We start from the raw sequence: 24,812 nt of genomic DNA, 5'->3' as shown, positions 1-24,812 counted from the left end.
TTCCTTACACCTCAGGCCGACTCTCCCTCCCTGTCCTCTCTTCCTCTATTTATCCCTCCATCCAAATCAGTGAAGGGAAGAGGAGATGAGTAGAGAGAGGGGGGAAGCAGAGGATCTGAGCTCATGATAGACGCACATGTGAAATTTGAAGAGCAAAGGAAGGGAATGAGAGACAGTGGATTAAAGAGAGAAAAAAAAAGAGTATAGTGAAGAGGAGAGGTCGACTCAGGACATTACCACAAAGGGAGACTTTTAAAGCACTTTATTGTCTATTCCACTTGTAAGCTCTATTTGAAAAAAGGAAAAAAAGCTGTACACTAAATATGCATGCTTAGAAGGATCAGCTGGAGCCCATTCAGCTCTGTTAGGGCTTCATATCTCTTTGCACTGAGCCCATCCATACCTCCTGCCAGCTTTGGTTCCTTTTGGTTTTGGGGGGGGGGGGTTCAAGAATGCACTTTATTCTACGCTCTACTGTACTACTATACTATACACTTACCATCTGTTACCACAACCTGGCAACCCACGACATGATTCATGTGGTGTGCGTTTGAATCTGAATTAATTGGCGTTAGATTAACAAATTTAACTAAACTTGATAACTAGTTTTATCTAATGATTGTATTAATTGAAATACATGAAATTTAGATTTAACTGTTTGAATGAATTTTTTTATGTGTCATACTATTTAGTTCTATCATTAATTTATTTACTTGAAACCTCCCCCCTGACAAAAAATGTACACGCCCCAACCCTGCACTGAAAAATATCCCTTATTTCCAGTGTTGGCAGGTATGTTTGAGATTTGATGCAAACCGGAAGGGATGCTCTCCCCATCACGGCCAACAAGTGGCTTTATTTGGATTTGCTGATAATGGAGCTGGTGGTGCAGGGGTGTAACCTCAGGTCACTGGTTTTCCATCTCCTATTTAGTTGTGCGAAGTGCAGTTCTTCAAATCCTGCATCATTTAATAAGAATAACACCAGTCAAGTTTCATCCTGAGCTGCCCAACAAAGTAAAAACAGAATAAAACGAGATGAAGGTTTAAATAAAAAAAATAAAAACCACTTATACCTCTGTGTCTTTAGCCTATAACATGTTTGTTTGCATTTTGGCAAATCTGAATCATGACAAACATCAGACTGTCCTTGGCTACAGACACTTCCTGTCCGCACCGAATTGGAGCCGTTAATAAAGCCGTCGATTTAGGGAAGGAAACTCAAATTCGTCATCCCAACGGTCGGACAGCGAAGGTCTTCTTCTACCTAAATATTCAGAGGTGTCCTGGCAGAGACGCAATGCAAATCAAACCCGGGCCTGAAATCCTGTTGGCCTCCAAGTGGCCCAGTTTAACAAAACCCTGCCAAAAACGTAAGACCCGTAAGGCTGATGTCAGTGTCCCACGGATAATGCAGGAGCTGAGGCGCAGGACGGGGCGGGACAGAGGGAAGGGCAGTGCAGGACAGAGGAGGATCGGGCAGCGGAGGACAAGGAAATAGAAAAGCCTTCATTTTATGGCTTTTGCCTTGAGTGTGTCCTTGTGTGCTTTGCATATTTATGATGGTGAGGGGACAGGTAGAAAATCAGAGGACAGGATTTAGAATAATTCCCAGTTGACCCCCCTGGCAGTAAAATAATAGTAATAATCCAGAAGCCATCTGATATTCAAAGGTATATTAACTTAGTGGGTTCACTGTCTCTTCTCAATGACTGACTATCTGCCTGAGTGACTGAGCCGCTGCATCACTTTCGCCTAAAGTGGCGGAAGAGAAAATTTCCTTCTTATTTTATTTCGGCTTACAGCTGATTGTACGTCCCAGTCATACGCTGCCCCCCCTCTACCCACCCACCCACTACACCTCCAGCTCCAAGCCCTTACATGACATTAGAGGGTCATACTATTAATATTCACCATGGGGGGTGGGGGGGGGCTTCATTGCATCTTTTTTATGCTACTAAATATTACTATAATTCCACTCATGCTAATTTTAGCTGAGGTGCCGAAAGCGATGTCTGTCAGTGACCAGAATCAAAAAGACACTCACGCTCGCCTAATGGAGGAGACTCACGTTCGACGGCTCATGTCACATTTTGTATTTATTTTTGAAGAAAAATCCAATAAAAGTGGCTGTAGATATAACATTTGTTTTATTATAGCAGAGTGATATTTGACAAGAGAGGGTCCTGAAGCTAAAGTCCCAAAAGCTATTCAAGCTTTATTTAAAAAAAAAAAAAAAAAAAACAAGAACAAAAGAAAGAAAAGTCAAAACAGTCTGACACACTAACGTCACATTAACATCATTTCCCGGCCGCTTCAAACTAAGTTCCTCAGCAGGAACCTGTCAGGCAAATCACTGAGGAGTACAAAGTGCATTGAAGAACCTCTCCCCTACTACAGATCAATTTTCTTGTGATCAGCCGAGCTTGATGAGATAAAAGTGTTTCAAAGCGTTTTAAAGGCAAAGCTGTTTCCTTTTCTGTCTCCCCAGTCAGCCACTTTGAAGGCTCTGGGCTTTTTTTCTCCCCCCCCCACCCCCTTTCTTTCTCTTTTGTTGATTACACTGAGGGTGTTAAAGTGGGCTTCTCATTTTGCAAGCACAGCGTGAAACAGCGAGAGGCCACCATGTAAAATATCATACCTAGCAGTCACTGTATCATTGGATCGGACACAAAAACTGACGCTTATATCTGCTGTTTTTCATTGTTCAAACATGGAAAAAGAAACCCTCTCTCTCGTTTGTTCCTTTTGTTTACGAGGTTCGGGTCTCGAATCAAAGCGCAGAGTCCCTCCTGAAATATTATCCTCTCTAATTCAGATATATTTGCCCGTGAAGAGGGAAGAGGCTGGATTGTGGCATCGCAGCGTGGTTCAGGATTTAAACCTGCATGGGTGGTGGCAGCATGTGCAAGCGCCAGGCTGTGGTGTTAGCCGCTGGTCCTGCCAAGCGAGGCCCCCGCCACATAAACAGGATTTCCCCCTTGGCGGGCAGGGCTGGCATAGCGGGCCCCAGCGGCCCTTTGAAGTGACAGGCCCCCTGAGTCCCCCGGGAGAGGCTTGGGATCTGATCCTTCTGCTCACATACACACTTGCCAGGACGCAAATACACACACGTACACACATATTCACGTTGATGCAGGCACATCCGCATGCACAGACACATAATCTGCTCTCGCTCAGTCGAGCACCCAAAAAATATGATCTACCCCCGTGTCCAGCAAATGCACACAAGCAGCGACACACAAAACCGAGCATACATCTCTGTAGCCAGCGCTGATAAAGGGCAAGCAGGAAGATCCCAGAGTGCACCTGGCTCTGTGTTGATAAAGGAGCATGTTGTGGGTCCCAGCATGCATCATGGATGGGCCAAGAGAAGAAGGATGAGGTTGATTGACAGAGGGAGGAGGATGAGAGCAAGAACACAGAAAAAAACAGCTTTATCTTATTATTATGAGTTTTTGCTGCTATTTTATTTTATATATTATGCACAAATATGTGCATTTTATTTTATACAGCAGTATGAATTTCCCCACTGTTGGACTAATAAATAACTATCTTATCTTTGATGTGGAAGGGGTGATGAACGTATTGAGAATCATCAAATGGAAAGTCATTTGATCATTCTGACGAAACACCCTCTAAAATTCTTCGTATATCACTTTAGCGTCTTGCGGCTCACTGTTTTGGATTTCCGACTTGCAGCTTTCCTGTTTTGCTTCACTCTCATCAGCTTTGCTGCAGCAGGCAGCTGGTTTTTCCGGCTGGTAAAACTGACAGTGAGCTACCTGTGCAGCACGAAACGGCACGCAGAGGAAATTTGCCACTAGCTAGTAGAGTATTAGAGCCTGATTTTTCTGTCGGGGTTGGTAGGGACCAAAAACGGAGGTAAAAGTAGAGTGAATGTTGGGCTTTGATGGCCAAAATGATGTCTCCAAATGACTGATATTATTGCTTGATAGCTGCTGGATGTGTAAATAGGCAAATATCCATCCACCCATTAGCTATACCGCTTATCCTTATAGGGTCGCGGGGTGGCTGGAGCCAATCCCAGCAGACATTGGGCGAAGGCGGGGTATCAGTCTATCACAGCGCTGACATATAGAGACAAAGAACCATTCACGCTCACATTCACGCCTATGGGTGCTTTAGTATTGCCAGTCAACCTAATGTGCATGTCTTTGGACTGCCCCCCCGGGGGTTCAAACCCAGAACCTTCTCACTGTGAGGCGACAGTTCTAACCACTGCAACAGGCAACCAGACAAAAATAAATAAATAAAGAAAAAAAAAACATTTATAGCAAGTTTAAGGTCAAATGTTGGAAAAGTTAACACAGCTGAGATGAGATGTGTTGACTTTTCAATATTTAACCAAAGCTACCATTTTTAAAAAATTTTTTATCAGACCTTATTCACAGTGTTTTAGTAGCAGGGTCCAGGAGTCAGCACTTTGTCCAACCAGCCACTCTGACCCTCCTCCCTAAGACCTGTGTTCAGTTTACACTTCCTGGAGTAAAAAGAAAAACAAAACAAAACAAAAAAAAACACAGTGCATTCCATTTGAAATGCAGTTGTGAAAAACCCATTTTGTGCCGTATGAAGAAAATTGTTGGGAGGAAAGGTCGCATGTGGAGGTTCACCCCTCACGCATCCACCGGCTGGTCTAAGCTCGGATTCAAGCACCTCATACAAACAACCCTCTCAACTATACTGTGGCAAACAAGTTGTTGAAACAGTTTAATTAATTAGCTCTCTCCGTCAAGTGTTTTCCCACATTTTTTCCAACATTTAAATACTTCTTGGGCCTCTGAATTTGCAAATTGACAATTATAATTATTGGATTTTGCCTGGAGGGGAGAAAGCTAATGATTTGAGCTCATTTTATTGGGATTAATTTAATTTATATTTTGAAGATTGTGTGTACTAATTGATTAGCTTTAATCTATCTAAATGTGCGAGTCACTTTGCCCATGGCGGTGTGGATTATGTCATGCTGCTGGGGCTTTGGTTGCGTTATTAGACTACACACTTCATCTAAATGTGTTGCATTACTCATCTGCCCACAAACTGATAGGTGTTTGTTGTACACATCAATGGTAGACACTGAGATTGATTACACCTTCGAATGGTTGAAAAGATTAAGAGCGAGGGGGAAGACAGGGACATAAATAAAGACAGAGCTTGGTGGGGAATACAATTGAAAAGTGCAAGAGAGTTAAACGGAAAGATAAAGGGGAAGGGGGGGGGGTAGAGAGAGGCCAGAAATCAAGAGAGAATCAATGAAGAGAGAGAGAGACTATCAAAAGCTTTCAACTTAGTGCTGAGCTTTGAAAGGAACTTCATCAAAAATTGCCCCCCAAACCCACACCCACCCACCCCCTCCTCTCCTCACAGCCACCACTCCTCCTCCTGTTGGCTGTGCTGTGCTCCATCAGCCAGGGGCTTGGCGGTAGTGATGGTAATATTGCAGGAGTTGCCTATTATCGATTACCTCATGGCAGCCCTCCTTCATTCTATCTGTCACTATTAGCTCAGTGAGTGAGGGGACACAGGGGGGAGTATGAAGGGAACGCAGGGTCTGTAGTAGAGGTGGTGGTGGGTGGGTGGGTGGGTGGGGTGGGAGGCATCAGCAGAGAGAAGTGGAGAAAGAAAAAAAAAGATGAAAAGAAGTGTGAGAATAGGATTAGAAAGGCAAATACTGTATGAAAGGAGTGTCCTTTGTTAGGGACTGTACAAAAATGATTTGCCCGGGGAGGGGGTGGGGGTTGGATAACAAAGCATTCCCCACCGTTTATAATATTTTCTTTTAACTCACCACTTGACTGCCAAAAATTAGGATTGTATACCAAAATTTAAAAATGTAAAATATTAAGAGAAGAGATTATTTTTCATAAGATTCACAAAACCGTCATGTTTTTGTTTTTTGTTTTTTTCACTGCGCTCATCATTAGCCCAAACTGGCAACTGTGTACGTCACGTTTCACTTCATTCTGCTGAAATGCATAACTATAATGAGGTAAAAAAAAAATAAATAAAAAAGTACAATTAAAATTCTTCATATAGCTTTTCAGCATCTTTCGGCTCTCTGTTTTGGTTTTCCAACTTTCAGCTTTACTGCTCTGGTTCACTCTCGTCGCTCTCATCTGCATTGTTTTGCAATTGCAGCGGGCCGCTGTTTAAGGCTCGTAATAGTGACTGTGGCACGCGCAGACAAACTTGGCAACGAGCCGGTGGAGCATTAGAGCCCGGTTCTTCCCTCGGGAGGTGGTAGAGACCAAAAACAAGCGGTAACAGCAGAGTGAACGTTGGGCTAACGTTCATCAGGTGGCCAGAAAGACAACAACGTACACGTCCAGCAGACATGAAGCAATAGTATAAGTGGGGGACTTTAAGCCAATTTAAGTTTGAAATATGTCAGTATTGTGTTCACAGCTGCCTCCAAGTGGTGGGAAAAAAAACTCTTATTTCAGATTTAATATCAATGCATATGTCACAACTCACTGGACTGTTATTGCAGCTCTGTTTTCTGTTATGACGCAGAATAAAGGAGCAACTGTTGGCAAGAGAAGATAAAAATGATGCACTCTTTGCTAGAGATAACATTCAATCACAAATAAGTGTTGGGTGACAATTTATAATGCAGCCTACAATTTACAGTGTAATTTATTCATACAGTATGAAACGGGCAGTATTAAAAATACTCACTGGTTCCTGCTGGTACTTAAATGTAGGAAGAAAACAAGGCCATGCAGAACAATGGAGAAACAACACTTTACAGGACGGGAGGAATAAGTATATAATACCGGGCAGCTAGGAGCGCAGTGCAGTACTGGGAAACAAAAAAAGTGATATTGGTTCTATTAAGGCTGAGTAATAAGCTCTGATACAGACACATGATTGTTGTCCTTTACCTTTGGCCAAATACACGTGTAATCTCTGGTCCTCACAAAGACCGTCTTTCTGATGTAGGAGTCCTATGCAGTCTCGTTTATATAATACCTCTCACAAGGGGAGTAAATCAAATATAAATAGGTGGCGAGAGAAAGACTTACCCTTTAGCAAAAATGAAATTTACAGTACCCTCTCACTTTTCTGACCCTCCATCTCTTAACAATTTTCAATCAGCCCCTTAGCAGTTGTTGTGTTTGAATAGTGTCACACACACACACAAACACACACACACACACACATATTGTAGGAGCAGTTTCATTTTGTTTTTTTATTTCCTTTTTTTTTCTGGATTTTTCTGGCTCCTCAACCTCACACTTTTATTTCACTCCCACACCCCCTTCTTCTGTTTGTTTCTACTCTCTCTCTCTCTTCTCCTGGCACTCGACAGCCTGCCTCTATTCTCTCTCTTCCCCTTGCCTTGTCAGGTGATTGAAAGGCATGATGCGAACGAGGGAACAGGGAGGGGTGGGTTGGGTTAGGTTGGGTTGGGTTGGGGGGGGGGGTAATAAACCCAAAGATGAATCAGGACCAGGCGGCGAAACTCACATCTCTCCTTCTCTCTCTCTTCCTCTTACTCCTGCTCCAGCACAGAAAGGTGTGTGACAGGGTTGTAGCAAGAACTGCTGAGAACTCACAAATCCTTGCACCCCCCACCCCCCACCCCACGCTCATCCCCTCTTTTTTTTAAAGCCCCTCCACCGTTAAACGCGTGTAAATAGTCGTGTCTTGTAAGCAGCCCAGATGACAGGCAGCAGATGTTTACCCCGGGGCTCAGTAAATCACAGGTTAGTTACTTTGATTATGGACCCTGGTCCGTCCCTGAGAGAAATAGCTTGACAGGCTTTAAGGCAGGCTTGTGGCATGAATTATAAATAACAGTCAGCCGGTTACTGCTCTTCAATGGCCGTCCAAAGAAACTCTGAAGGTGTTTGCTTCAAGAAATACGTGCATCTCACTGAAGTTGTGACAGATATAGATACTTTTTCTTTTACTTATTATGGCCTCCACAGTTGGGACGGATGGTTGGAAGTAAACAGCAGGAGAGTTTTACACCACAGACTCTAGTTTCAGGTCAAATTTATGCCACTAAAAATGACTTTACTTTTTCAATATTATTTAATTTACTTTTTCCCACTTTATTTGACGGTCAACACTGTCGAGACGGACAGGAAACACGAGGAGAGAGAAAGAGGTGTGACCTGCACCGAAGGTTAGAGTTCCGCCTGAACTGTTTGGCCACCAACTTTGTCAATATTTAATCAATACCATTGTATTTCCCAACCCTAGCTGAGTGCTTGAAGGTGTCTAAATGAAATACACATCCACTTTATGTTGACATTATTACCGTGAGATGATTTTGAAAAGTAAAAAAAAAAAAACCTGGATGCAAAGTGGTTTACTGCGTAAAATATAAATGTTTTGAAGTGAATAGACTACAACACAACCACAGTGATGGTATGTTAAATTACAGACAAATTCATTTAGCATATGTCTCACAGCAGAGGCTCGAATTTAAGATGAAGTTTCATATTTCAGATAATAGACTTCTAATCCTGAAAAAGTAAGGAGGATTGTTAAATGCAGAGTACGCAAAGAAATACACGTTTATTAGTTTTTTCATCTCTGTTTAAGAAACGGAGACAACACTGTGTTTACCATCAGTGTGTAGATGCAGCAGCATAGACTGGCTCTGAACTGATCCTAACCAGTCTGTCTATGTTTGACATGAGACCCTTAAAGCAGCCAGTGTTTTCCTCCTCACTAAAGAGCTTCCCGCTCAATAGGTGGTAGCAACTGAAGCCAGTACAAGCTGCCCGTGTGTGTGTGTGTGTGTGTGTGTGTGTGTTAGCCAAGCAGGCAGTCGGGCATCATGCGGCCACTGTATCAAACAACAGCAGTGGACGCCAGGCACACTTCCGCTCCTCACATGAAAGGAGGCAGGATGGATGGAAACGGTTGTGGTCTTGGGGGAGAGAGAGAGAGAGAGAAAGGGGGTGGGTGGGAGAAGATGGGGGACACATTGGTCGGGCTGAAGCGGGAAGGGATGGGTGGGAGCGGATGGATGGCTGAGCGGCCCAAAGAGGCTGCCAGGAACCCAACTTCCCTGCACAGATGGAGCCTCCTCCTCCTCCTTTTCCACCTCCTTCTCCCAACACTGCCCAGAAATATGTGTGAAAGATGTATGTGTTGGGAATGTTGAGGTGTATGTGTGTTTAGAAAGTGTTTAAGTGAATATTGGATTTTCTTTCTTTTTTTTTCTTTTTTTTTAGCTCTGAGCATTTCATAGTGTTTCTGTGTGTGTGTGTGTGTGTGTGTGTGTGCAGGATTTGCTGAGACATAGGGAGGAGTTATTTGCACGGTACAGTGGGATGGAAAGGGTGGTGGTAGGGGGGGGGGGGCTAGTTGGAATGCAAATGCACTTCCGATAGAGAAAACTCAGGCCTCAGCTCATTTTTATGCATTTTTTTTTTTTATACGCTTACTGTGCTTGAATCAATCAATAAATAAAGCAAACGTGGTAGGGTAAAAAAAAAAAAAAAAAAAAAAAAGAGCAAGAGGAACGTGCATTTGTGGGCAGAAAATTGTCGGTGGATAAATATGTAAATGCTCAGTGCTGCTGTGAAACATCGGCATTGCCCTCCAAGCATTTTGGGCCTACTTTAGATGCAAACACATGAGTGATCAGAGTCAGAGCCTTGCTTGATAGCGTTCCTCTCGAGGAAGCTTTTATGCCACGAACTCTCTTTCTTCTCTCCCTCTCCCTCTCTCTTCTTAATCAGTTCGGCCCTCTCACTTTCAATTAATCAGCCTCTCTCTCTCTCTCTCTCTCTCTCTCTCTCTCCTTCAGTCTGTTTACCTCTTTCATACAATCAATTAACAAACCTATTTTTTCTTTTTCAGCCTGCAGATTCTAGTCACACTAACAGTATGTTGCTGTCATCACTCCTGCGGTTCATGTAAAACCTGCGCCTTCCTGCACAGAGAGAGAAAGTGTGTGTGTGTGTGTGTGTGTGTGTGCACGCGTTTGTGCGCGCGTTTGCCACTTCCAAGGAAACATTTGAGTCCGTTTTGACTCCACCTTGACTGCTTCATGGATCAGCACCTGCAGTGAAAGCAAGAACAGACATTTGTGCCCTTGGCGGCTACAAAGGGAGATGATTATCGGGGATTGAGGCGATGTGTTTGTGTGTGTGTGTGTATGTGTAGGAGAGATGTGATGATGAATATGTTAGAGGCTGCCTTTGACTCGTGCAGGATGCAACCTTGTGTGCCTGTACATCTGGGCAGGAGCACACAATCTATAAATTCTCACATATGATCTTTTTTTTTTTTCCTCACACACACACACACACACACACACACACACACACACACACACACACACACACACACACACACACACACACGGAGAGGAAGAGAGAGAGAGAGAGAGATACAGGTTGCAGGGGAGACAGGCCGGGCCGAGCAAACATGTGGCACTTGCCAACACCCTGCAAAACTAATCTCATATCTACTTTTGCTGCTGGGAGATTGTTTGTGTGACGGCCCTAAGGAGAGCCGAGAAGGCAGAGAGGGGATAAAATCAAATCTAGCTCTTGTCACCGACTCAATTCTGCCAGTGATCTGTGTGTGTGTGTGTGTGTGTGTGCGTGTGTGTGAGGGTGACATAAAGTGCATGTGAATGAACATGCATGTGTGTGATCCCATTTCAACACTTGCACATTACTCCCGAGAAAATGGAGTTTAAGGTTTTCATTGGTATGCCAAAGTTGCAGAAGATTGTGGCTCCGGCTGCTGCTCCAAATGAATGACATCCATTCTCCCGCTCTTGTTCTATTTGCCCTTCAAATAAAGAGACTCTCGAGCCTCTGAGAATGGGTGAGAGCATTTTTTTTTTTTTTTTTTTTTTTTTTTTTTTAAGGCTGGGGCTTCAGTATACGGTGCAGGTGGTGCCATACCCCCATGTGCTGTGGAATAAGAGATGAAGCCCTCACATCTCTATAGGCGGCGATAATGGGATTCCAGGCCATATTTTCACGGTGTAAAGAGACAAAGCCTGGCTGGAATCAGGGTTGATCCCTTGTCTTTCTAGTGCTCTCAGAGGGAGTTGGAGCCCTGCAGAGGCCAGAGGATGGTGCTCCATCTTTACTTTGTTTGTCCTCATATGCTCTCACTTTCTCTGGTAGTGCTTTGTCTTTGTATACTTCTGTCTCCACTTCCTCACTGTCATTCCTTTTGTTCTTTCTTTTTCTTTTTTTTTTTGGTAAACATGGTTTTATTGTCATTTTTAGGAATCGACAAAAAATAGTACAGTCACATGAAGTGCTCCGGTAATGTCACCCCTCCCCTACTTAACCGTTTGAGCTCTTAATCCAAGGTTGCCAAATTGAGCTCACAGTATCGCCCATAACAACAAAATAACAAAAACACAAAACAGCTAACAACAACAACAATAAAGAATGACATAGATAAAAAAGAAAAAAAAAAAGAAAAGATAGGAGATATTAATATATACATGTATGAGTCATTGCGATGCAAAGATTTTCGTTTTCGTATCAGCCACTACATTGTATTAATCATCTCACCCTGGTCATCCTGGTGAAAAGGTAGTCAGATTCTTAACACAAGTGATCTGAGGCTGCCAAAACTGTCTGCTGAGCCGCATATGGAGAATCTGATCTTTATCCAACTCCAAACCCCCCCCCCCCCAAAAAAAAACATTGTATCATGTAGCCATGAGGTTCTGATGGGGGCAATAGTTTCTTCCGTAATAAGAATATTCTGCGATGGGTTATTAGAGAAGGAAATGAGATTACGTTGGCTTGCTTTACTGAAATATTTTTGCCAGCTTCAGGTACACTGACTATCGCATGGTTTGATTACTTGTGCTGGTATTACTGAAATGAATCTGAAATAGGTTTTCCAGTACTCCCCCAGTCTTGAACCATTTCTCTCTCTCTTGCTGTTGCCTCTACTCACCACATGTTGTCACAGTCTCCTTGGCAGACGAGGACAAAAAAAAAAAAAATCAAATAACATGTATGAGCTGATGTAGTTTAGGTTGGGTTTCAGGTCCCATGCAAAACAAGGACATTTTCAGCCACTAGATGTTTACCTTTCAAATGAGGTCTCATAAATGTATTTTGGCCTTACAGTTCTTCTGCTATAAGCGTTTATATTTACATACGCAAATATATGCAAATTTGTTTAAAAGAAACAGGTGGATTTTATTAAAATTGACTTGTCAATGAATTATTCAAAATATTAGTATCACTATTTAGTAAAGGACCTTACATTAACTTACATTACATTACATTTACATTAAGTCATGTGTAGTTTACATGTTTACATATTTCCTATGCATGCAGTTTTGCAAGATTTTTGGACATATTTTTAACCTTCACTGTGACACATCTGTTTTTGTGTGTAATTGAACTGAACCATGTGGACATGAATGAAAATCCTATGGTCATTTGTAAGTGAGTAGAGAGTGAGTGTTTGTATTAAATGGGCTTAAACACAAAAAAAGGAAATAAAATAACACTGTTTGTTCAATTAGGCTTCAAAATGAATTTGTTAGCTATAAAATTCTTGCACTGAAGAGGCTCATTTTCAAGTGTCACAGTTCTGATATTAAACCATCAGGAAACTGTGTCCAACATGCATAACAGTGAGCGTATAAAAATAAACACACTCACACAAGCGTCTTAGTTTTCTTGTCACCATTTAATATTGAGCTCACTCTGCCTCTCTCCCTGAGCAATCGCTCTGACTGCTTAACTGAAGGCCACGTGTCTACAGTGAAGAACTGCAGCTGAGCAAAGAGGCGGTATATGGATCCAATAATGTGTGTCCATCAGCAGCCTGTGGTGACAGACAGACTGTGTTACTGTCTGACTCTCTCTGCTGAAGCGTTGCTGCAAAATTGTGAATCATTTCGCCCTCCATGTCACTCCGTACGCTCTCCTCGCTCCCTTCCTTACGCCCTGAAAGACAAAAATTAGTTTTTCCATGTCTGACCCCCGCCCCCCACCCCCCCCACCCCCCCATGGCTCTCATGCTCCATTCTGCCTCCTCTCCTTTTTTTTCCTCACTCTCTACATCCTCTCATCTAATAATCACATTTCTTTTCAATTGCCTTTCCTTTTTTCTCTCCCTGATGAATGCAGAAATGACAGGGTGAGTCAAGGTTACAGCAATCTAGAGAGGCGACTGCTCTTTTTTTTTTTTTTTACCTTGTGCCAGACAATGCTGCTACCAAATATTATCATCATCTACTCGATTTTCACAATCGAATTTTGTTTTGGCCATGGAGACCACAGCCTCCACTGCCTTAATGCTATTGCTTCTTTTCAATTTCTGCTGTATTGCTTTTCATCCTGTAGCAGGTACACCACACAGAGCCCACCTTGCAGCATTTATTCAGAATGGGCTTAAAGGCTACATTAAAATATATACAAAGTGTGCAGTAAGTGACTCACAAGGCATAAAAAATACAACATGTCTCACATATTTGTTTAAAGTTCTGATTTCGCCTTTCATTATAAAGCAGAATAAGTGGATTAATATGCTAAAGCGCATATGCTGTTATTACATATTGCTATTAAAAATGTGAAATTTTAATCAATGCATGAGTATGCAAGAAGAATCAGGAGGGAGGCGTTCAAAGCAAGGAGGCAATAGACATTATGAATTGGCCTTTTAAAGGAGCAGTCATACATTTTAGCCAAGGGTTAGGCCAGGAACACGTGGTGTTGTGGTCGCAGAATGTCTTGGTTTTCATTCCAGTGCCATATTAACAGGTTGGAGCGGACACGCGGCCTCCATGACATGTGCGTCCCACGCCTCGCAGCTGTGTCGCATGATAGAGATAAGGGGTCTCGCCTATTTCTCACATGTGATACACGCAGTCCCCGGCAAGAGTAGACAGGGAAAATATCTATTGATAGTCATAGTGCTATCATACCTACAACATTACATAAAATTGACACTTTTACTTCAGTTTTAATGTTCACGCTGAATCTGAATATGACACCGCCATGAAAAAATATTAATATTTTATTTAAGCAGCTGCATGTGGAGACAGTGGCATTTTAGTGACATTTTCTAACAAAAATGAATCAAAAATCAATTTATAATGAAAGAAATACAACATTTGAATAGCCCACTAGTGGCCATTATCCAAGGCAAACTCTATGTAGAAAGATGGAGCTGCCAGTAGCAGTGACACAGCAGACACGCAGTAGCACATACACATGCGCGAGCAGCAGTTCAGCAACGCAACGCATGCAGTGTGTTCCCTACTGTTAGACAAGAAGATTCACACCACTCTCATGCCTGTACGCTAAATATGAAGCCAGAGCTAGTTAGCAGTTAGCTCAGATTATCACAAAGACCGTGAACAGGGAGAAAGAGCTAGCCTTGCTCTGTTCAAATGTAACAAAAAACTGCCTACTGTCACCTCTAAAGCTCATTAGCAAATTAATACAGCAAGAGCAGTAGTCAGGGAAGCAGCACAGACTCCAGGAAGTCACTGCACCTGCACATTAGGGCTTCTTCACAGCAGCAGCAGACACAAGCCTGTCGAGTGTTTGCACAGGGTGAGCACTGAGTTCAACATTACATGACTGTGTTGTGTCCTGACCTATTTTTATTGCTTTCATTGGGGCAAAGAGACATGTTATCGCCTGGATCGGTGTCTCGCTTCTTTGCCTCTTTTCTCTCTGCCTCCATTCATTCCTCATTTCCATACACGCAGCCTATATATTCCCGCCTGCATGTACATATGCACAAAACTCCTGCTATGTTCACCTGTTTGCTATCTGATGAGCTCTCCTGCTCCATGCTGAGAGCTCGCACAGTAGCTACAAAAGGCCAAACATTCTTCTTCAAAGCTTTTTTTTCTTTGTATCTCTTCCTACCACTTCTCTGTCAGGCTCAGTGATCTGTACCTAAATGTGCCAGTATGAGATTTCGACCACATTTAACAGCCGTCAGGATGTTCCATACACAGAAGATTGCGATGAAAATTGAGACTCGAGTCAATTACAGCTGTCTCAGTCGATCCTGAATAAAACAGAAACTGTGGTTCATTTAATGTTGATAGGATATTGATTTTTTAATTACTTCTTAACAGATTGAATATGACATCCTCATTACAAAAGTTGATCAATATTTAAATGATGAAGTCAGCTCTCTTCCAGAATGGCTTGTGTTGAAAGTGAGCTGAAGTCAGCCCCGGAGAAACGTCTGCGTTGACACTGATGTGAGATGCTTCTTCTGGACTCTATAATCGAGGCAGTTTATCAGTGATGGCAGTTTTTTGGCAACAAACTCATCTTTAAATGGAAAACAAGAGCAAAATAGTTAATAACAATGTTTGTGTTGCATTTTGGCTTTGACGCTAATTGGAAAAACACTATAATTTCATTGATATTTAAGGCATCATTAATACAAGCTGTACCAGGGGTGGGCTGAAACAATAATTCAGGCTGGGAATCCATCCCAGGCCACCCTGTTCATGCAAACCAGCACACTGCCAATTTTGGTGTAACGTGGGTACCAGACTTGGCCAGTATGTTCATCTGGGAGGAGAGTTATCCAGATTAAAATGTGCGACTGACCAACAAGTATAATGGGATAAGCCTAACACATACAAATGTACAAGTCTAGCCTCAACTTTTTTAACAGAGAATGAGATACAGAGTCAAGACAGATGTTCAAGCTACAATAATGTAAGTTTAGCTGGTGTTTTTGATGGACCTGGGCCCCATACTTGTGAACATGTCACTTACTTTTCAGCATTTAGCTGTGTTTGTGATAAGGAACTTTTGTCTTCTTTTCTTTTTTTTTTTATTCTCTCCTGCACTGCTCCACCTTTCCTTCTAGTGATGAGATCAGGTGACGTGTCTAAAATGTTATTGGTGTAGAAGAAAGTAGACGGTTGCTAGGTGTGTCGCCGAGAGACGTGATGATGTCATTTTTGACACTGCAGTGAGAGTGACAGTTGCATCTGATGAGTAGTTCCTCAGAGGTCCATCAGCTCCTGCTTTTTATATTATGGCTGCTCAGCTTGACTGTTCACAACTGTGCCGTACCACTATTTAAATATAGCCAATTTCTTTAAGCATATTTCTGCCATGGAAAATGGCATTCCAAACTCTGGTTAGAAAGTAAATGATTTAAAGTTGGTAATAATACATTTTAGACATCTGATTTTCCATCCAGTTCAGGCTGTAATATATGAAATGGATTCATGGGAAGGAGCAGATGCAACTTTCCATACTCCCTCCAATTTAACAAACTTGTTTTGCAAAGATTGCAGTCTTGAAGGCAGTGTTTATGATCTTTATTCACCATATTAAAAAAGAAAAATCTTTACAAATCCCTGGTAAAAGCACAGATTAAGTCGAGAGCAAAAAGGCTCAATAATTCATGTTCTCTGCCTGTCACATGTTCTTTGACAGATTTAAGTTGTTTTTTTTCCCCATTTGTCTTGTGGTCTGTTCCTTTGTCACTTTAGCACATTTGTCCTCTGGGTATCATTACCAACAACTCTCCCAGGAGACAAAGGCAGCACTTGGTAGATAAAGTTGCATTTTGCTGTCGTCAAGACTTTCTTGTTAAATATTTAATTGTCAGCGCTGCTGCTTTTGTTTGTCTTCCGTCCATCGAGATTTAGGATAAATGTGCAGTAAGAGGACACTGCACAGCAAGACATGATTTCTTTATTAGTTATTCATTTTTGTCCTCATTTTATATGATTAAGTGCTTTAGTTTCATCTATATAAAGTTTGCTTATTTGTGAAGCAGAATGAGGCGAAGTGTCAGACTCTGAAAACCCTGTGTTGAAGCCAGGGACTAGCTTGGATTGTTGGCTTTAATTGCGTCTCATAATTCATAATTCTGTGTAACTATGTAACTCTCATCTTTGCCTCAGAATGTAAGCTGACATTTTTACAGTGCATGTCAGTCATCTTGGTTATTATTAGCTTTGTCTTCTGCAACATCAGGAAACCTCATCTTCAAACAAAGCAGTTGTTTCCATACTTTACGTGACACTCGCCTGGTGAAAGCTGATGAAAAGGAAATTAATAATTAATGAAAAACTCAATAAGACGCATGACACCAATCACTTTGCCTGGTAGTGTAGCACTTAGTTGGTAACTTATGGAATCAGGCCAGGTGAGAGCTTCATTGCCGAGGGATGATGGATGAATGAAAGTCGGGAACATGGTGACGGAGCGGAGAGGAAGCTCCCGCGTGCGTGCATGTTTGTGCTTGTTTGCTTTGCTCCGACTACAGGAAATGTAAGAAGCTTAGTGGAAGCCTCCAGAGGATGGGTCTATCAGTGGTGTTTGTCAGCTCAGTATATTGCATTTCCTATAATAAGACTTGATTAAATGTGCATACAGTTCATAATGAGTGACACAATAGCTTTGTGGCTTAAGACAGTGTGAGTGACACTGCCTCCAATTAAAAAGAGCAGGATGTATCAACATTTGTTTAAGTAAAAAATAATTTCTATGTTGGTCACACATCCAATCACAGACAAAAAACAACTCACACATCAAATCACATCATTCCCCCTTAATCTTTCACATAGACACAGGACATAGTGTCTTTGTAAAAGCTCCCAATGAGATGAAATTCTTGGAGATGCAACACATGTAAAAACCCACAAATATGCAGCTGAATGCCGTGCGTCTCTGACCCGTCACTCATTCGTTAACAGGAATGGGAACTCGGCTGAAGACCTTGACAGAAACCTCCAAAAATGTTCATGCTCGATGAACTTTTGACACATTTTTTACATTTGGTACAGTAAGACCTCATGTTCCCCAAAAATAGCACAGAACAGAATTAAAAGTAATAAAAGTAATTTGTCTTTTCTTTTAGGCTAATAATAAGCCCTTCATAGAAATAAATGGGCTATAAATGACACTGGTATGTTCTTTATAGCTCGTATATTTCTATCTTTAGATTCCTTCCAGTTGCTTTGCATTACATAATGTGTGAAATCAGACATAGTCACTAAAAACACACAAAACTTTATGCGGCGGAAAATGCACTGATGTCCCAACCTAACAAATGTTTCCTAAATACAAAGACGTGAATGTGACAGACGTCTAATGTGATGTGTTTTTGATGGATTATTTGCTGACAGATACTTTGTTTCTTTCCTGTGGGCGTCAGGTGATTGACAGTAAGCAAAGAGGAGCACAGTGCCTGCACGGATATGAAAACACTCAACTTGAGCGCAGGGAAGTTATGATTAAACAGAAAGTTTGCCAAGAAGCCAAATTGGTGCCTTGTGTTTGCTGTGATGGATCATTTCTCGCAGGTGATCTTTGCGTCTGTGGGGAAGTTGTGTTTGATACTGAGCAGAGTTGCAGCAAAAGGCCTCTCCTGACTAAGATTGATCCGTGGTGTCTCTAAGTATGGTGGCTTTGTGCAGATAGTGCTAAGGATGGGATGATGTGAGGGAGAACAGAAAAGTGGATTTCTGTCAGAACAATCCATCTCAGCCACAGGAATGAACCATCCTTTAACAGCTGTATTAAACTTATGCAATTTGCCCTTCTTTTGTTTGATTTTTTTTTTTCCATTTCTGCTTTTGTCTCTTAAATTCTGCTCCCTATCACCAACAGGAAACACAAGCCTAAAGTTTCAGCCTTGATTGGTTCAGATAGTCTATCACAAATTACTCACAAAGTTGGGAACACATGTCCACAGTTGTGAGAAGGCCATACTGTGTAGCCATGAAACCACCACCCCCAAAGATATCTGATTAAAAAGACTATCTTTGTTATGGTTACCCTGGCAATACCCAGCTAGCATACTTTGTGTTGCAGCAATAGCTTGACTTTTCTATTATGAAAAACTTGGACTATAGGGAGCTACAATCCATATTCTGTATAATGACAATAGATCAAATGAAATAAGTGTTATGTCAAGGGGATCGCTCATAGTGATGAACCTTCAAAGAACTATCGCTACCTAGCATCAAGCTAACATAGCTTTTAGCATTAAAAGGCCCAGATACTGTATTTCCTTCGGGAACTGGTGAATACCAAAAATAGAGCTAAAAGAGAGTGAATGTTACACTTGCATTTGTCAAGTGAATGCTAACGTTGCTTGGACTGCTGGATAGGCAGCTGTATGCTAGCATAGATGATAATCTGTCAATGTTGCATTCACAGCTTGTTTAGTGGCCAAAACGGTAGGTCTAATAAAGCTAAAGAAGTCCACATGAAAATCCTGCGTACTGGTTTAACTACATTAAAAAATGAGTCGCCACCATAACTAAAATATGACTAGCATCAAGAACTGATTCAGATCAGCACCGCTACATGTTTGTAACACTACTGTGGGGAAAAAAAGATTCATTTTCTACGAGGTATGTCCTTAAAGATATATGTTAGATTGTAAAAAAAACAAAAAGGATGTGGATAAGAATGTTGATGACTCTTCCAGATCTGGTTGGACTGTTGTATAAAGCTCTGACAGGTGTATAGGTCTATCCAGTCGTGCAGTGAAACTCGGCTTCTTCACTGGGTAATTCATGGATTTTGAACCGTTTATTCAATTATCTGTCTATTAGGTTCGTAAAAGGACTTCATTCAGAGTCGACCTCGTCTCAGAGGCCCAGAAGAAGCCATTGTTTTGACAGTAGCAGAGTGTTCAAACTGTCCAAACAATAATGGCCTCACCTGTGAGAAGACAGAGTGGGTCACAAGGAGAGCCATTCTGGTGGCTGCCACCTCAACTTTTATCTCTGATTAAACTGTAAGAATCTTTGTGTTGGACACCCTGTTGGACATAGGCCGTATGTTCCAGCTTTTCCCTCTGATTAAGCCCTCCTTCAGATTTATTGACCATGGGAAATAATGGGAAACACAGCGAATGTAGAAGTTTTAGCCCATTACTCATGGCTTTTATTGGCATGGGCTCTGTCTGGCACACAGCCAGTGACCTGCACAGAGGACAAAGCAAGTAACGCCTCTCCTGGCTTCTGGCAAGAAAAAGCATAGCGGTGAGTGGGTGGCAGTATAGAGGAGGAGAAAGTGAGAGAGGAGACATGGCAGCAGTGTAGGTGGGTGGTGTGAGGATAGAGGGGAAGGAAATGGTTTAATAATTTACAAAAAAAAATAGAAAAAGAAAAGAATTCCACAGTGCTCCAAAACTTATATCAAAATATTTTTGCTATCCTCTTGTAATATAAAAGAGGGGTTAGGAAAAATGCAAGCAGACATCTAACAGGGATTTATAATGGTGTCTAGACACAATAGTTGGTCCCCAAGGCAACAAAAATGAGCCCCTGTGTACTCTGTGATAAAAAAGGAAACACTAAGGCACTGATATTTATATTTCAGCATGTCATATAAGTATACAGTTAGCATAAGATTAAGCTGTTGAAAACAAAGATTAACATCGTTTTAGCACCTTAAAACTTTTCCTAATGGTATCAAAATCAATTAATGACGTTTCGTAAGACTGCTGCGGAAAAACAGCTGCTTCAGTCAGTTCTCCTGCTCTCCTGCTCTCCGGCGTTGACAGTGCTTTAAATGCAGCAGAATCACACAGAAGTCTATTTGGATTTCTGTTATTGGAGATTTTGGAACAGATCTAACACAGAGTTTGTTTCTGTCTGGCGGGCAACTGACTGAAACCATAAGTAACATCACTATGGGGGAAAACACATGTATAACATACATAACAAAACAGGAGGGTTCAGGGCGAGACGTGCAATATCTGATTTTTTTCCCCCCCTCAGCTTAAAGTGCAGAGTCCGGTGATAATTCTCCGTAGATTCATACAAACAACCTCTTTCACATTTCACAATAATATTACAAAAATATCGATTACAGCCGCTTTAAATTGCCTAATTAAAGTAAATAATGGGACAGTTTATAATTCCCTTCATGCTGCTTTATGCCCTACTATAATAATCCATACTCGCCTGTTTTGTGGCTATATTTTTTGCTCACGGTGACACCTGACCTGAAAAAGCATAGATATCATAGATATGTGTAAAGGGGAAGAACTCCAGCAACGTTCACCCTGTTTTCTGTCCACAGACAAGTTTTATATCAGCGCACTAACGGGTTATTCTTCCAGAGTGAAGCTCCCGGCTCGGCTGTTTGCTACAGCTGGCTTAAGAACGGAGCCAGTTTCGATTCACACCTTCCTACTTTATAAATAACTTAACAGAAAAGCCTAATTACTGGTAGGTGTAGAAGCAACAAAGCTTGCATGCTTTTAATGTTCTAAATAATTCCTCACAGTTACACAAATTGCTTAAATTGGTGTCAAAATAACACTATACATATGGTTTGGGTGCTTTGGGACTATTTTACAGGTTCAAGTGCATCAGGCGAGATGTGAGAACCAGGCGCATAAAGATGGCAACCTCGTGAATAAGTGTAACTGGTTCCCACAACAAATCAAACCGTATCATTCTGTCTCAGTGTTTCTTAATTAGGCTGTGTATGCACAAAGTTATATTTAGTTTGCCGCTCTTCTGGGAGAGTATAGAGTGGTATAGGCACAGCAGATGATAATGTTAGACAAGCACACACACCCACACAGTCACAAGCACACATACAGTCTTCCCACCTCAAATCCTTGTAGAGGTCAAGTCACTGTTAATTGCTTTCCGTGCAGTAGATGGATGGATCACAGTGTTGGAGAGGAGGCAGGGAGGTGTCAGGACAGGAAAAATAAGGGGCCTGTCTAACACACACACACACACACACGCACGCAAACTTGAGCTAAACATACACACACACAAAGTGGCGTGCAAACAAAGCCATAGACATTCAAAGTATGCACACAAGCACACACACAAACACACACAGTCTGGCATGCATGCAAGCCAGCAGAGACTGTTATCAGCTAATTAGTGCTAGTAGCTGCAGGGGCCAACCTTATTGACACTGCAATGACAGTTTTCTGGTTTGAGTGGCACCGTCACTCGTCCAACCATGTCATTCTGATTCAATTATAAATACACAGACGCTGGGCTAAAACTCACAAGCACCCCCCACCCCCCCACCCCAAGGAGGAAATGCTGTGCTCTCGGATGCTGTGATCGCTCCAGCGGCCTTATGATGGCGATTGTGTGCAAACTGACCAGTAGCTTCCAAATGACTGATGGACACACTGTGCCAGTAATCCCCGCGTCAGGCATCCCCGAGTCGTGTGAGAGTTAAACAGGATGCAAATGTACATAAAACAGAGAACAATGGCTGTGTTGGCACTCAGAAGGCAGGAGGGGTGGGGGGGCGAGGAGAGAGAGAGGGAAGGGGGGGATTACACAAGCTATTGTTTTGCTATTGAGTATTGGTCCTCCTCCAGCCGGATTGCTTTCATTCACAGGATCCTGACATGATTTTTTTTATTTTTTTGTGTTTTTTTTGTGTTTTTTTTTTTTTTTTTACACATCACACTGTGCACAGAGGAGAGGAGGCTATTTAAGAATTTGCAACGGCATCAGTTCTTTATGTTTGTAATATGATGAAATTTTAGGCTACATGTGTAATATCTTTCAGGGGATGTTGATATATTCTTGGAAAACGAGCCTCAGGCAAGGCTATCCGAAGCCTTTTGCTTGTCTCAATAACTGGAAGGCTTGGCTAATGTGCAGAATCTCCTCATTACAGGAAATCCACCAAAAAATCAGCACTTTAAAAATAAAAAATTCGGAGGCCAAGAAAAGTCTGTAAAACATCATCTCGGTGTTACAATGGAAGATAAAATACTCTTTCTATGTTTGGCTTAATTCGGTGTGCTATATGATGACCACATGCAGCCCAGGGTTTGCTCACTTTTATTTATCAGTGGAAACATCCTATTAGAGCTGCACTACCTCATGCTTTGTAGCTGGAGGAGATTATTTGGGGGAGTTGTGACGTAACCTGGAGCTAAGCAGAAGGGGGGGTAAAGTCGATTTCGTATGAGCAACACACACACACACACACACACACACACACACACACACACACACACACACACACACGCAGGGATAGAGAGACAGAGATGTGCAGACATTCAGTGCCTGCAACTGTTTGATCTTTATAGATTATCTGATGGGAGGACAAAGTAGATAGAAAGAACCTGCGCAGCCTGGTCTTTGCTCAGTGTGACGTTTTATTTGCCTTCAAAGTCAGGGGAGTCTGTCACAGCCACAGAGCTTCTGGTTTGGGAAGAAAAAAAAACATGTTTCCAAGAGGTGCGACGCGCAGATGAAGAAGAACAGGGATCATCCAGGAGATGCATAGTTTATGAAACTGGCTGTGCTCGTGCGTAAATGGCAAGAGTTGCATTGGAGTGAATCAGGAGGGAAGGAGAGAGAGGGAGGGAGAGCAGGGAGAAGTGGAGAGAGAGTTGGGGGGGGGACGGCGACAGAGAGAGAGGGAAAGTGACGGAACGACGGAGCAATACACAGAAGTACAGGGAGAGAGAGAGAGAGAGAGAGTGAGAGGGCGACAGTGGGAGAGAGAGGGAGAGGGAAAACGAGAGCTGCAAGGCGACTTGGCTGGCAGTTGTTTGCCTCTGCCTCTCCAGCAATGGGAGAGATGTGCGTAACATGCAGCGGGGAGAGGTGATCATCATCTGCGCACCGCATCGCCGTGGACCGCCGTGCGCACTCGAAGACGGAGTCACACCGAGGGGCGCAGCCCGCTCTGCCGAGCCTGTCGTGAGCGACACTCTGGTGAAGCCGACGAGAGACTCTTGAACAAGAAAAAAAAAAAGAGAGCGAGAAGTGGTGCGAGGAAAGATGTCAGCCCCTCAGTCTGTGATTGGGGGTTAATCGCCCCTGTGTTTGGAGCCACTCTGACGCACCGGCGGCGAAGCAAGCGCGCATATTTTCCCTTGTTTTTACGGATCCCTGCACCTCTTCATCACACCTGAACCGGACTATCAAGTGAGGATTTTTTTTTTTTTTTTTTTTTTTTTAGCATGAAGGGGACGAATGCTGAATTACATGGCCAACAGAATATGAGCCAGTGCGTGTCTGTGAGCTGAGGTGGAGTGTCTCTCTCTCCGGCTGCACGGCTGTCTCGGTCCGCCACAAACCCTCCTACGCCAGGATGCAGCTGCTCAGAGTTGCGTGGGCACTGACCGGAGCGGCGATCTGCTGCTTTCTCATTCTCCTTATTCACTCCCGCCTGCTCAAAGAAGGTAATCACTCAGAACTCCACCGATTCACCTCTCACTTCCATGCTGTCTTAATGCGCCACCACGTTTCCTGTAGTTTAATGAAGTTTTCCGCTACAGTAAACCCAATGCGGAGTGTTGTCCGTGGCTTCGGCGCAATCGCAGTCAAATGTGGACTTTCATTTTTTTTTTTTTTTGGGTAGCACTTGAATAAAAATCCACTCCATACCAAGGCAAAAAGCACAGTCATTTGCATGAAGCACAGATCGTCTTGCTCTGCTTTGATTTCCCCTAACACGCAGTATTCCTCGCCAACAACTCATCCAACCGAGTATAATCGATTGATCAGTTATGTATAATCGAAGATATAAGTTGAAGCTGTTCGAGGGAAAACAGCGGCACTGTGATAATCAGCTCACTGTTTGCATAGAATACTGATTTGGTGTAAACGTTTTCAATAGATGGCACTAGAGTCTAGCTTTAGGGTAACATTGAGGTCAAGCGGTTCTAATGTCGTTCCATTTACCTTCTGTTGCGTTTTCTGGCCCCTTTTATGGATTCATTTCAATCCCGATCACCATTCACACACCTCCCAGCGAGGCTCACTGCTCTAATACACTGTCCACAATGTGCCTGTCATCACTGTCATGCTGAATGCAGGTTCTCAGCCTGTGGATGTGGCTGCACTGTGGCAAATCGTCC

General features: G+C 42.6%; 1 protein-coding gene across 3 annotated transcripts in view; it reads left to right on the top strand.

The window, feature by feature from the left end:
* fam19a5 (family with sequence similarity 19 member A5, C-C motif chemokine like) overlaps positions 1-24,812 on the top strand; it is a 139,388-nt gene that overhangs the window by 23,385 nt on the left and 91,191 nt on the right. Inside the window, exon 1 of one of the 3 annotated variants that reach the window (XM_022749444.1) lies at positions 23,990-24,134. The exons of the other annotated variants lie outside the window; for them this stretch is intronic. Coding sequence (XP_022605165.1) covers positions 24,044-24,134 — 91 coding nt within the window. The 5' untranslated portion in view covers positions 23,990-24,043. Of the gene's footprint in view, positions 1-23,989; positions 24,135-24,812 lie in introns of those variants that run through there. 3 annotated transcript variants of the gene reach the window in all.

The sequence above is a fragment of the Seriola dumerili genome, unplaced genomic scaffold (assembly GCF_002260705.1).
Source record: "Seriola dumerili isolate Sdu_G_001 unplaced genomic scaffold, Sdu_1.0 BDQW01000138.1, whole genome shotgun sequence".
NCBI classification, from domain to species: Eukaryota; Metazoa; Chordata; class Actinopteri; order Carangiformes; family Carangidae; genus Seriola; species Seriola dumerili.
Note: the sequence above shows the minus strand (reverse complement) of the source record. Positions and strands in the feature narration are given on the sequence as shown.